The 15,172-nt window shown below is 39.5% G+C and overlaps 1 protein-coding gene across 4 annotated transcripts in view; it reads right to left on the bottom strand.

The window, feature by feature from the left end:
- The window catches only part of hmcn1 (hemicentin 1), a 551,025-nt gene that overhangs the window by 148,267 nt on the left and 387,586 nt on the right, over positions 1-15,172 (bottom strand). For all 4 annotated transcript variants that reach the window (XM_063064023.1, XM_063064025.1, XM_063064024.1 and 1 more), the window contains exons 53-59: positions 13,626-13,776; positions 13,195-13,401; positions 9,029-9,142; positions 6,641-6,828; positions 5,947-6,043; positions 5,555-5,716; positions 4,033-4,146 (exon numbers count right to left, since the gene is read on the bottom strand). In XM_063064023.1, the coding sequence (XP_062920093.1) occupies positions 4,033-4,146; positions 5,555-5,716; positions 5,947-6,043; positions 6,641-6,828; positions 9,029-9,142; positions 13,195-13,401; positions 13,626-13,776 (1,033 nt within the window). The remainder of the gene's footprint in view (positions 1-4,032; positions 4,147-5,554; positions 5,717-5,946; positions 6,044-6,640; positions 6,829-9,028; positions 9,143-13,194; positions 13,402-13,625; positions 13,777-15,172) is intronic.

Below are 15,172 nucleotides of genomic sequence, written 5' to 3'. Positions count from 1 at the left end.
AGTCTGTTAGAATGGAGGGTCTAGAGGGTAAATCAGGGAATCGGTATTGATTACAGATGTGGCAAGAAGTTTCTTTCCCTTGAAGATTTGGCTCTCCCCATTGCTGCATTATCATTTATATATAACAATACAGAATCCTGAAACTATATGAACGTGTTGATGGATTAGATGGTGCATGCTGATTTTCCCACTACGATGGCCTGTGACAGGTAGATCAGATGGGACTAATAAACTATTTAAAACACTTTACAATCTGCAGGAATATTTATAGAGTACTCAGTTCAGTTATGTGGGTTAAATAATGACTGTCTATATGCGACAAGCGACTTCCCTATCAATATAAACACAAGAGACTAAACTAAACCATATTCTGTGTTCACAGAGAAGCATTAAGGGTGAAACAAAGAGTTGATCCATACATGGACAAAGCTTTAAAGTGCATTTCTCTGAGTGTTCTGTCAGTGTACAGATGATAGAATGACCAGCCTTTACCTTATAGCACCTCTGATAATTAACAACTTCTATTATGTAGAATGTTTATGTCCAGCTTCATGGTGTTTATTTAAACTGAGACGGACCTCTTGACAAGAGTTGGAATTGGGCCAGTCGCATGCAGATTGTCAACAGTTTGTAAAAAGAGCAAATCTAACTGCACTTCATTACTGTGGATCCAAAGCCAGATGGACGATATTCTATTACAGGGTAATATTAAAACCATAAGGTGTTACTTCTGCTCTCCAAACCAGATTTGTGGGATAGTTTTCATTATAGTGCTTGTGTGGGCCGTAAAGTAAAATGAAAATACTGTTTAAAAATGCTGATATTCCAATGACGCAGTGACAGTTCTTCAAACGTATCAACAAAATACAGACTAAAATTACCAAAGTTCAATTCTCTGTACAAAGCCACAATGAAACAACTCATTTAATGTACATATACAAATTAAGACTATATGAGCATTTAACAATTTGATTAAAAATTAGCCAAAAATTGATAAGTATTTGTATGATTGAAAAATCATTGAAACGAATTGCTGGCCAAACTTACAGATATTTATCTGAAATAATTTAGGCTTCAGTCTTCATAATTATAACAACTGATCGGAAGTTTGAGTGTATTAAAATGTAACTGACAAAGTTATTAATTCAAAATGAATTAAACAAACTTCACTATATAAAATAAATAGGGTCAACAAGTATTTAGTTGAGCTTGAGTTCACTGGTATATATATCATGGTTGTGGTCAGTCATAAGATGAATTGGGCAAATGAAAATTGATGGTTAGATTGGACTGTTTGGTTTAAGGTTAAGTGGAAGAAAAGAGCGATTAAATGAAGCAGGTTTTAAACAAATCTTTTATAATAGATAAAAATTCTGCTGAATTTTGTAGTTTTAAGTATAGTTGACGAATTCAAATCTGTTGATCACATCTATCCTCATGCATAGCAATAGCTGAACAAGTTTGCTGACATCTTTAGGTGTTTTATGAATGGGAACACTGTCGCTCGGAAACAACACAAATTTTACAGTAATATTTTGCATTATCAATTGCAAAGCAACAAAACATTAGCAAGTCGGTACAAGTAATTTACTTACAAGAAACTTAAAGCTACTAATAATGCAATAAATACAATTTTTGCCAGTTATACAAGCAATGAGCTATTTTGATTAGCTGTGTGTTAGACACGGTTTGTAATATGGCAATAGAGCTTTTTCATTTTAAAAGCATTAAACTCAAGATATTGATACCTGTGTTCCTTCTTCATGACAATGCTTTAAAAGTGGGAATGCCATCAACCATCCTAATAACAAGGTAATCCTCAGTTAATTTTCCCATGATTGGAATTCCTTACCCATTGATGATGGGAACACTGCAACAAGAGTTTGCCCACTGAACCTATTCAACCCATCACCTTTATCTTTACTAAACTGCAGCTCAGTTCTATTTCCTAGCTATGCTACCCAGAGATGACAGAAATTTTTCCAAACAAAAATCTATTGGACTCAATGTTGTTCAATTAGTCTGGATTCTTCTGGATAGCCAAGAATTGAAAAATAATTATATGCAAAGAATGTAGCTTCAATACTTACCCTTTAATGTTATAAATAAGAATTTATATATGTTTATCTTTTTCTATAAATACGTATAAGAATTCCAAACCTTGTTTTCAGCCAGCGTTCACCATTCCAGCTGTAATTGCATAAACCTTATGGAAATTCACAGGTTCAATGCTCCAGTGGAATGACTGGCTGAGAATCAGCGGGATCTGTAACATTACATCTCCACTCATTTCCATCTTTACAACAATTAACTGCTATGGTATCTCTCGATGCTGGAAACATACCCCACCCATTCATTAGACATGAGCACAGGTACAACTTTCTGCAGGTAACAGTGATGTCTCAGGGCAAAACTCATGGCTGGTTTCTGGAAGACCTTGGAAATTTCTTCTGACTCCTCAAAAAAAATGAAGCAAAAACAGTGAACTACACAGACTATCACAACCTTCGTGTAACAGACACTAGATAATTTATTGTTTACCAAATGTGTATCTGTCATCCCAACATTCTGTGATTCAGTTTAACTAATCTTTTGAGGATATTAAATATGCCAGTATGGTCATCTTAGTGGAAACACAACCTCTTTCCAATGTAAGCGCCTGTGCCAGAACAATTTTCCCTTCCTCAGAGCTAGAGTGCCCAATTCCATTTGTCAATTTATCAAATGTATCACAACATCTAAAAGATACATAACATACAATTTGAAACTACACAACACAGGCGTCTTTGGGATTTCTTTTGTTTAAATTGAAACATTTGAAACAAATTTACTGTCTGGTTCCAGTTGATTTACAGTAAAATAACAACAGATAATCCTTTTATCTGCATACTTACAGGTCATGCATCCCACATCCACATCATTCCTTTAAATTACAGACAGTAAGGGTCCCAGCAGATCCCTGTGGATCACCACCAGTTACTGGATCCCACACATATCCAACCTTCTAATATCACCCTGTGTCTCGTGTTCCTGAGTCAATTATGGATCTAATTTACCAATATGCTCTGAATCCCATCAGCCCTCGCTTTCTGAACAGACTTGTCATGTGAGACCCTGCCAAAGGCCCAGTTGAAGTCCATTTAACCATATCTACTGTATTGCCCACACTAATACACTTGTTTATTTTTCTAGAGACTGGTTCGACAAGGCATGTCATAAAGAAGGTTCCTTTTCTTCCCTTGCTCTGCCCTTATGATCTGCCCATCACCTTACTATGGCTCGCCAACTCCTTCCTTTTATCCCCTTGCCCACTGCCCTCTAGTATTAGATTCCTTCTTCTTCAGTACCTTAACTTTTCTACCTACCATCTCCCAGCTTCTAACGTCCTCTCCCTTCCTGCCTCCTGCTAGCATGTTCTCCTCCTCCACCACCACCACCCCCCACCCATCTTCTTACTCCGGATTCTGTCTCCTTTCTTTCCAGTCCTGATGCAGGGTCTCGGCCTGAAATATCAACTGTTTATTTCTCTCCTTGGATGCTGCCTGACTTGCTGAGTTCCTCCTGCCATTTGTGTGTGCTGTGCAAGATTTCTAGCATCTGCAGCGTCTCTTGTGAGCCTGGGATAAATCTCACCTGTCTCCGGTGAGTTTAAGCTCCCTAAGGCTTTGAGTACCTGCTATTTATTTACGAAGGCTTTCACCTTCCCGTTTATTGAATCCTCCAGGAAAACAGTCTGTTTCCTTGAAGAGAACCAATGAAAAGCATTCGTTTAGGATCCCACCTTTACCTTCTGGCCCCTGTTCTTCCTAATTGGGGCCTGGTGTTTCCCTGAAACAATAATTCCTAGATCAACATTCCATTTTCGCAGACCTTGCTTCATTCATTTCCTTTTTAAAGGGTACTTCACCTGGGCAGTACTGTTTCCTGTGCAGTATTACGTGTTTCTGATGAAAACTTTATAAATTACTATTGCTGTCTTTCATCTTTTTGGTGCCACTACACCCAATTCTGTTTGTCCTGATGTATACTAACCATAAACTGTGAGATAAATCTGCTTTTCAGCCCCTCCTGCTTGATTCATGGCCAAACACGTGTATTTTCCTCCGTCTGAGAGCTTAGCCCGAGGCAACTGAACAGTCCGGCCTCCTGAGAGACAAGAGGATTTCAAAATCAGAAACAGATCTCACTGTTCATCAAACCCGAGAACTCACAGGATAGATTCTGTGGGTATTATACACATTTAGGTCAATGAAAAACCACAGGAACATGCTAAGCACTTCACCCTCCCCAGGATACAGATTTAGAGTAAGAGACAGAGATTTAGAGGGGACCCTTCTTCACCCAGATAGTGGAATACATTACCTGAAAGGGTGATGGAAGCAAAGTCACTGACAACACTTAGCACAGAACTGCCTAGCACTTGAATCACCACAACATTGATGACTATGCTGGGAGATTAGCTTTATTATTTGTCTACATTGAAACATAAGGTGAAATACATTGTTTGCGTCAATGATCAACACAGTCTGGGAATGTGCTAGCGGCAGCCTGCAAGTGTCGCTATGCTTCCGGTGCTGACATTGCATGCCCACAACTTACTAGCTCTTACCCCTACGTCTGTTGGAACATGGGAGGAAACTGGAGCACTCAGAGGAAACCTAAACTGTCATGTGGAGAACGTACAAACTCCATACCATCCGTGGTGGGAGCTGAACACAGATTTTCCGGTCACTGGCGCTGTAAAGCGTGATGCTAACCGCTAATGGTTGGCAGGGAAGGAGTGGACCAGATGGTCTGTTTGTGTGGCTCATTGACTATTGTGGATTCCATGCATGATGCTATGAATGATGTATAATGGAACATCAAGTTGGGCAGATTCTACTTCTTCAACACGCATAAATACCATCTCCACTCTGATAGCTAAATTATATTTTTATTTTTTATAATTATATTTTTAGAAAGCACTACTCAATCCCTGGCTGTCAGTGGGGTTGTGTTTCCTTTGAATAACAGAGTGCTAGTGACAAACACCAAAGAATTCAGGTACTCTATAAATGTGGTGGCTGCTTTGCAGGAATATACATTGTGTTGAGCAGAATGCGAGACATGTGTAACACGGTCACAACTCTCCCCGTCATTGAGGGCATCTTCAAGAGATGGTGACTCAGCATTCAACATTAAGGACCCTCATGTTCCCAGACATGCCCTGTTCTTGTATTACTGTCAGGGGGAGCTACAGGACTCTGAAAACTCACATACAATGTTTTAGGAACAGGTTTATCCCCTCCACCGTCAGATTTCTGAATAGCCCATGAATACTGTATCATTGTTCCATTTTTTTGCATTATTTGTTCTGCAATTTATAGTAATGATATGAATTGCACCATAGTGCTGCTGAAAAATAACACATTTCACATCATATAAAACATTAGTAAGATACCTGATTCTGATAGTGGTGAGTGTATTCGGTTCCTGTCTTAGCAACAGGATCAACCAATTGGCTCATTAATGAAAGATTCAAAAGAAAATTCCACAAAATGAATCAGCTTCCTACCAGGCAAAATAAGAACGTTGGTGTTGGAACGTAGAGGCTTCCCGTCCTTAAGCCAGCTAAGGCTGGGTGGTGGGAAAGCTGTGGCTTCACACGTCAAAGAGAAGAAGTTATTTATCACAACAGTCATGTTCTCTGGGTTGATGCCCATGATACTGGGAGGCACTATTGAAGAAAGTGAATTTCAATTATATTTCAAAGTTTTCTTCATGAAATACAAAAGAAGACAACTTAGGTTAGCTTGTTGAATGTCAGGGCCCAACTTAGTCTTTGGTGATCATTTATACCATTTCCATGGCATCTGTGGTAATACAAACTATTTTAGAAACTATATCATGGGGTTTCTGATTTTCTCAGTGCAACTAAAATTGCTGTTTAGTATTGGTATCACTCACCATGGACATTTAAATTGAAGTATTTTTCGGTATTTCCAGCTATGTTTTCTGCAAGGCAAATATACCTGCCAGTATCTGACACTTGAGCATTGAGAATCTGTTGGTAAGAGCAATAACATAATCAGTAAGACCTTAATAACTTGTACAATGACACAGAAATATTATTTACCTTTACGAATTACTTTGTACAGTAGGTAGTCACAGTACTTTTCAGCAATGTGTTTGATAATTAATTCTCTGTCCAACTACTTTTCCTTCAGTTTTCTCACCTTTCCTTCAAAAGAGATATCTCATCGCTTGTTTCCAAGACATTAGAAATCTTAATGGAGACTGGCATCAGATCAATGAATTATGAAAGATATTGTGGCCAAGTCCTATCAGCTGTGAAATAATGTCCAGATTAAGGCATCTTCCAATCTTAACCTTGTGTGCACTTTCCCTCCCTAACTTGGATTCACAGGCTGATAAAGGAACAGTATTACAGCTCAAGCAAGGAACAAAGTCAGGAAATCTGGCACACAACATCTATAGGATTCAACTCCACACTGAAAAATGTACCAATCCTTTGAATCTTGTGGGGACGATCCCACTCTCTGAATAGTGATTCTTCTGAAGATACTGGGAGTAACCAAATTCTTGATTTTAGCTACGAACTGTTTTAACACCGACCCATTAGACAGAAGATTAACAACACCTGAAGAGTTCGTCCATTGGACAGGAGTTGGTTGGGACCACTTGCTCGTAATTGCTGGCCATCCTTGAGCCAGGTGATATTGGGAGTGGGTGTTCCACTGACCATGCAGTCCAACATGGCAGTTTTATTCACCAGCACAATGATGTCTTCGGGTAAATCATTGTCAGCCCGTTTAATAGTAGGAGGAGCTGGGTGGAGAAGCAAAATGAAGAGAATAATTGATCAGCAATATCTTTTGAACTCTTTGTGTGAAGCAATGAAACTTTCTGTTCCAATTTCAGCCTTATATAAATTACAGATGGCACTCAAGTTCCCAAAAGAGACATTCTTGACATCATAAAGATTGACCTAAGCTAATCAAAATTTGTGATACATGTGGAATTTCTAGTTTCCAGTAAAATAGCACCCCTTCAATTGCTGGCCATGTGTTTGGTTTATTCGTCACAGTGTACCTTCTGTCAGGCACATAACTTACATTGATGACTGTGACCACAAGAGAGATGAAGGGAAGAGATTTACCCATGATTTTTTTTTAAATGCATTGGCCTAGGCATTGGATAACATGGTGCTACACTATAATATGTAGGAATGAGTTAACTCAAAAAGTATTTTCAACAACAAAATATAGACTTAATAATAGTTTTACAAGGTCCACAGTTTTTCTCCATTCAGTCTATAATAGACCTAACCCGTTGTTGTTGTGTTTGTTATTAAGGGATAGTGCACAGCACACCAGGATGCCAGTCTGCAGGATATTCAACTGAACTTTATTGATAACACTGCTTGTACAGAATATAACCCTCCATCCTACTGCCAGTCTACCCTCTGTACTTATCTTCTCATACTGTTCCAGCAAAGCCCGAAGAAGCTCAAGAAACAGCACTTCTGCTTCTAATGTCACATATTATCTCCTTCATGATTTTACAGTGAATTTGATGATTTTGGAGAAGCAGTCTTTCCAGCTTGTTTGAATACTGGCTAGTTCTGAAGAAAGGTTATCAATCTGTTATATTAACTTTGTTTTATTCTCTCTATAGATGTTGCCTGACCTGCTGGGTATTTACAGTATATTTTGCTTTTGTTTCAGGTTTCAAATATCTACAATGTTTTGATTTTCATGCTCCCCTTTATCTCTACGTCTCCTTAAGACAGATCAGCTGCGTCCGAGAAACCCTTGTTACCCTCTCAAAGTCAATACCACCATCACTTGTAATCTTCAGTGACTTTTGGTCTGTACCTTTACGAAGACTTTCCACCTGTTCTATCACCTTCTCAAATAGATGCATGGAAACAGTCCAAGCTAAGCTGCATTTGGCTTGAATCCCTTTAAAGGTGCACCAATCCTGGCATTGCTAAACCACTTCCGTTGGTGTCACTTTCCAGATGCCCACCATCTGATGACCCTCCAGTTCCTACTGAATCTCTCCCCTCTCACCCAAAACGTACATCCTCAAGTTCTTGATTCCCTGAGCCTAGGAAAGGTTCACCTTACCTTTGTCCCTCTTGAGATGTTTTAAATGCTAAAACCATGTTTGATTTCTAACCCTTCTCAGTTCTGATGTTTCTGACCTGTGGAAAACTTACAGCTTTCTGCATTTATTCAAGCTTCCAACATCACTCTTCTGTTTTCTGCAATAGTTCTTCCAAATCCCCAGGGATTTTGATCACAAAATGCACAGAACAGCCCATCAATAGACAGCATAAACCTCTCACGCAGAGACAGACCTCCCCAGTCTATATGTGCTCAGCCTCATTGTAAACCAAAAGGGACCTGCTACTGTGGGAAGGTGGAGTTCTGCACCCAGAATCTGCCCCATCTAGGTCCTCCTGACTTACCCTCTACAATAGCTCTTTATGATAGACTTCTATCTGGAATACACAATAGGAGCAAGACCCTGGGCTCCAGCATTCTGATCATGTCCCTGCAATACAAATGAGTCTCAGCTTGAATCTTTCCCCTCTGTCACCCAAACTTTAGGTCCTGCCCTACCATTCTCCCCATCTTCAATCTGCTGCCCCACCCTCGCTCAACACCCAGCAGCCAATCACACTCTTCCCCAGTCCAGACAGCCATGCCTTTTCACAATCCCCTCATTAAAACTAATTTCACTCTCTCCCTCTACTTCCAACCCCCACCCTTAATCTATTCCACATATTTAATCTGTTTCCTGCTGGTGACCTGAGATGTGCCCAGTTTCCTTTAGGTGCTCTGCCATCGTGAAATGTGCAAAGGAAAGACCCTGCAGACTTCAAGGCACTTTGGGCCTCATGAACTGCAGAGTCTTCCAGCAGCAGACCATAAAACAAAGGGTTAAAGTTCCATTAAAACGCGAATTAGGCGTGATTGTGTTGTGAAATTGATCGACTTGGCTGATCTATGATACTCACTCATAACCCTCAGTTCATACTGAATAGAATCTTCGCCTGCTTCGTTCGTTGCCACGCATATGTATCTGCCAGCATCCTCAACTTGTGCTCTGGGTATCTGTAGAACACGTCCTCCTAATGGGTAAAAAGCACAAATTAATGTTATCTCTTTTTTCATAATATGAGGATGATGGTAGGAATTCAATTCCATTCAATTCAAATTTAATCGTCATTCAACCACACATGAACACCTATGAATACAGCCAAACAAAACAGCCTCACTCTGGGGTCAAGGTGGAAAACACAGTACCAACAGTCACACAGCAAAAAGCACACACAAGATAGCAAGCACAAATAGTATCATAATCACGCTATAAAAGAGACCAAAACTTACACCATAAATCCACAGTTAACTACAATAGAGCTCATCTCCAGCCACGTGAACAATGGCAGGGGGTGTCGGCAGCACCGAATCAAGCCTGTCCCCCCCAGGTTCTGTTATGAGCTGCAATTTTAGCTCATGTTTTGTAAAGTCCAATCGATTGCATATGGTGTTGTTCACAGGTATTCTGCATTCTGAATGCACACTTTTGGTAATTCAGCTTGTAATACCATTCCTACTCCCCTATTTCTCCCTCTATACCCTCTCCCATATGGCATTAGAGGAAGAAGTTTAAAAGAGTCCTAACATAAACCAGAAACTAATTACATTTGAGAACTTCTCACGGTTGGCAGCTGTGTAGCAAATCTTTGGGGGAGTACATGATTATCTTATTTCAAGAAGGGATAACTGGGTATGAACATAAACTCATATTTTTGCATTTCTTACACTGTGCAGTTGTAATGAATTGACATTTCATACAAAGGATGAAATCTTTACTGTAAGGTATAATCAAAACTTTATCAAGTTTAGCCAAGCAAGAAGATCTTGCATTATTGCAGCAACTTTGATGGTCTCCAGATGTCCACCATTGGCTACTGGGCAAGAAATGCCAAACTTACAATAATTTCTTTGCCTCAGTGGTCAATGTTAATAGCTATTAACAGTGGAACTGAAATTATATTAAATCAAAACTGCAAGGAATCAGTACAAAAAAAAAGAGGAAGTGCCTTGATTTTCTGCCGTTTTGGAATCCCAGCAGGTTTGGAAAGTATGAGACTGCAAATACTGGAATTTGAAATAAAATTTTAAAAAATCATATAGTCACAAGTCAAGCAGTATCAGTCCAACAGGCAAACCACAAGAAGGTCTAGAGATGTTTGTTCCTAGCTGGAGGAGAGCACTCTGCGTGCAGTAAATAAAGTGAATAAAATTGGAGGAAATGCTTGAAGATTTCAATCTCATGCAATAAAGCTTGTCATTTGGTGGGGGGGTGGTATGACTGAATGTTAATACAACTGCAGGGGCTTCATGGGAGGGTGTAGCAGATAGTTTGGCAGATACAGGGAGACAGAGTGGGACAGAATGGGGAGGTGATTAGGGGGCTTAAGATAAAATAACCCTAACCTTAGGAGGCAGTGATCACGATATGATTGAGTTCAACTTGAAATTCGATAGGGAGAAAGTAAGGTCTGATGAAGCAGTATTTCAATGGAGTAAGGGAAATTACAATGATATGAGAGAGGAGTTGGCCAAAGTAAATTGGAAGGAGATGCTGGCAGGGATGACAGCAGAACAGCAATAGCATGAGTTTCTAGGAAAAATGAGGAAGGTGCAGGATAGATGTATTCCAAAAACAAAGAAATACTCAAATGGCAAAATAGTACAACTGTGACCGGCAAGGGAAGTCAAAGCTAATGTAAAAGCAAAAGCAAGGGTATGCAACAAAGCAAAAATTAGTGGGAAGACAGAGGATTGGGAAGCTTTTAAAACCCTATGGAGAGCAACTAAAAGGATCATTAGGAGAGAAAAGATAAAATATGAAAGTAAGCTAGCAAACAATATCAAAGTTGATAGTAAAAGCTTTCTCAAGTATGTAAAAAATAAAAGAGAGATGAGAGTGGATATAGGACCGCTAGAAAATGAGGCCAGAGAAATAATAACGGAGGCCAAGGGGATAGCAGATGAACTAAATGAGTATTTTGCATCAATCTTCACTGTGGAAGACACTAGCAATGTGCCAGATGGTGAAGGGTGAGAGGGAAGAGAAGTGAGTGCAGTTACTATTACAAGGGAGAAAGTGCTCAAAAAGCTGAAAGACCTAAGGGCACATAAGTCACTCGGGTCAGATGAACTGCACTCTAGGGTTCTGAAATTGGTAGCGGTAGAGATTATGGAAGCATTAAAAATGATTTTCCAAAAATCATTGGATCCTGGCATGGTGCCAGGGGACTGGAAAATTAGAAATGTCACTCCACTCTTTAAGACAGGAGGAAGGCAGCAGAGAGGAAATTATAGACCAGTTATCCTGACCTCAGTGGTTGGGAAGATGTTGGAGTCAATTGTTAAGGATGAGGTTATGGAGACAGAGGACAAAATAGGACAAAGTCAGCATAGTTTCCTTAAGGAAAAATCTTGCCTGACGAACCTTTTGGTTTTCTTTGAGAAGATTACAAGTAGAATAGATAAAGGGGATGTTGTATATTTGGATTTTCTGAAGGCCTTTCATATAGTGCCACACATGAAGCTGCTTACCAAGCTAAGAGCCCATGGCATTACAGGAAAGTTACTGGAATGGTTGGAGCACTGGCTGATTGATAGGAGGTAGCGAGTGGGAATAAAAGGATCCTTTTCTGTTTGGCTGTCAGAGACCAGTGGTGTTCTGTAGGTTCAGTGTTGGGACTGCTACTTTTTATGCTGTATATCGATGACTTAGATGATGGAATAGATGGCTTTGTCGCCAAGTTTGCAGATGATACAAAGGTTGGAGGAGGGGCAGGTGGTGCTGAGGAAACAGGCTGCAGAAGGTCTTAGGTAGACTTGGGACTACTTAGAATCCATGTGCATAACACCCTAAAGTCTAACTTGCAGGGAGGGTTGGTGGTGAGGAAGGCAAATGTAATGTTAGCATTCATTTCAAGAGGTCTAGAATATAAGAGCTAGGATGTGATGCTGAGGGTTTATAAAGTAATGGTTGGACCTCACCTTAAGTATTGTGAACAGATTTGGGCTCCTCATCTAAGAAAAGATATGCTAGCATTGGAGAGGGTCCAAAGGAGGTTCACAAGGATGTTTCCGGGAATGAAGAGTTATCATATGAGGAACGATTGATGGCTCTGGGTCTGTACTCACTGAAATTTAGAAGGTTGAGGGGGGATCTCATTGAAACCTTTTGAACGTTGAAAGGCCTGGACAGAGTAGATGTGGAAAGGGTGTTTCCCATGATGGGGGAGTCTAGGACAAGTGGGCACAGCCTCAGGATATAGGGGCGTCCATTTAAAACAGAGATGCAGAGAAATTTCTCTAAACAGCGGGTGGTTAATTTATGGAATTTATTACCACAGGCAGCTGTGGAGGCCAGGTCGTTGGGTGTATTTAAGGCAGAGCTTGACAGGTTTTTGATTGGACATGGCATCAATTGTTATTGGGAAAAGGCTGGGGAGTGGGGCTGAGGAGGGGAGAAAAAGGATCAGCCGTGGTTAAATGGTGGAGCAGACTCGATGGGCTAAATGGCTTAATTCAGCTTCTATGTCTTCTGGTCTTATGGAAAATGAAGCAATGTTAGCAGAAGACACAGGAAGGAGAGAACCTTGCTTGGACACAGCAGTGAGATGGAGAACCTACAGTAATTGATGCGGGTCATTATACGGCAAGGAATACGTGCTGGAATTTGTTTGATAAAAATCATACAAGTTCAAGATTTACCCTGGTGGTGAGAGAATTTCCACCCTGTGGGTCCTATTTCACCACATGTTCATAATGGGCTTGATTTGCCAAAGTAATTCAGATTGTCAATTGTGCTAAATGAGAGTTCTCCTGCCGTGATGAAGAATTGCCACGATAATAAAAAAAATCATGAAATTCACAAACATATATATTAACTCTAACATTAACTTCCCTGCATTTTTGGATGTAGCCACAAAACAAAATATTTATTCTCAAATATTAGCAAAATAATTATAACGAGTGATCTGCATTAAAATTTCATGGTACGTGTACTAACCAACATAATGGTTTGATTGCAGCTATCATAAGATTTCATATAAAGAGGGTTTTGATTCCCTCGGTCTATGACAATAATACATACCTGGCAGTATCTGAACATGACTATTAGATGTCAATGGCATGCTGTCTTTGTACCAAGTGAGAGATGGTGGTGGGATAGCATTTGTCTCACAATACAAGGAGATGGGGTTGTTAATGACTACATCCTTGAAAACAACTGTCCTGCTCCCTTCCAGTGTATTTCCAGTTATATCATAGCTATTTTCTGGTTTCACAAAACTTGGCGGAACTAAATTGAGGATTAAAAAACAAACAGATATTAAAAATGTGCTTTGTTACAAATCTCCATATTAAGTTATTTCTCTGTGATAAAAGGATAAAAACAACCATTGAACAGATATCTAATAAGCAAAAATGATAACTTGTAGTAAAGATGAAAATAATGGAGATTTACTTAAAAGGATCACTGCAACACAAAACACATTTAGGAGTAAGCAAATAATGCAATCTAACCTTGAACATTTACATCATAATCTTTCTCGTCCTCTCCAGCAATATTGGTGGCCACACAAGTATACCGTCCTGTATCTGAAATCTGGGCATTCTTGATTTGAATAATCCTGGTGTTTGCTGTGATGGTGTTGTGCTCATCTTTCTGCAGAGGCTTGAAATTGAAAGATTTGACTTTTTCTTCCAATAAAAAAATTCAGAGTGCTTGATCTTTATTTATTTACCAGAAGCAATCTCAGAAATACAAAGAATGCAATTTGATCTGTACATTTGCTGAAATGTGGTATGATTGGAAGCAGAGACTATGTCTTACTAACACAATTTGAATTTCTTCTCTTCTCTGAAGGCACCCATTCCATCAATTTTTCTAATGGCAGTCCGAGAATATATGACTACTCTATGCATTAGAGCCATGCCTGAAACACTTCTAATTTGGCCATAACCTAAATAAGTACACAGTACTTTTTAACAAGACCAGCAGTTATTGTTCAGCCCTGACTGTCTATGAGAAGGTGCAGCCGAGCTATTGAGTGACCCTACCTGGGGAGATCCAAACCTTTGACCTAGTAGTGACAAAGCAGTAGTGATGTATTTCTAATTTCGGATGGCATGTAACTTGAAGGGAACTGCAGCAGTTCAAAAAGGCAGCTCCTCTCCACCTTCTCAAGCGATTTAAACATGGAACAGATGTATGCCTTGCCAACAAAGTCTGTACGTTTGTCTATATTAATGTCAGGTAATAAGAGATTGTGGCAAGGCTTTTATGAACATTAACTCATATATAGTCTGGGATCAAGACTGAGCAAGAACTGGGTGTAGTGTCCTGTGTCAATAATTTTCTTGCCCTGTTTGGTGGTTGAAGATGCAGAGAAGGCAGTGAATTGCTGAAGTGCAGTGTGTAGACAGGATGCCCTGCAGGCACAGAGAGCTGGTGGTGGAGCAGTGGATGTGAAAGGGGTGAATTGGATTTCTTCTTGCACTACTTTAATCAATGATAAGTGTTACTTGATTCATAAAGAATAATAGAATATTATGTTTCAGCAATCACACACAGTATGATTTTCAAATTATTACTTATAACTGGGGATCATTTCATCAAACTTTGAAAAACTATGATGTTTCTATCACTATTCACCCTCCTCTTGTCTATGCTGGCTCTTTGCTGGATGAATACAAAATTGTTCTAGTTGCTTCATTCTCAATTCAAAAGCCTGTGCTTTCTACCACCTCTAGTATTCAATCAACTCCTCTCCACTTATTTATATTTTAATCCATCTGCAATCTTTGATCCCGGAACTAGGATTCCTGTCAAGATAAAGGGATGGGCAGATCCCACTTTGACAACATCAATGAAATTTAGGGTTTACTTATTCTATTCCATCCTCAATTGCTATGAAGATAAATACACCACATCACCTAAAGTATCAGGGCTCAGGTTCTTTCAAGGTTCTGATAAGTCATTTAAGAAAAGCAAGATAATCGGTCTTTCAGATTTCATGAAATTATTAATCTGCTGCTGTTCATTGTGGTACTTGAATGGTTAACACAAT

Source organism: Mobula hypostoma, chromosome 12, assembly GCF_963921235.1.
Source record: "Mobula hypostoma chromosome 12, sMobHyp1.1, whole genome shotgun sequence".
In the NCBI taxonomy this organism is placed as follows: Eukaryota; Metazoa; Chordata; class Chondrichthyes; order Myliobatiformes; family Myliobatidae; genus Mobula; species Mobula hypostoma.
This window is presented reverse-complemented; position numbering and strand designations above follow the sequence as displayed.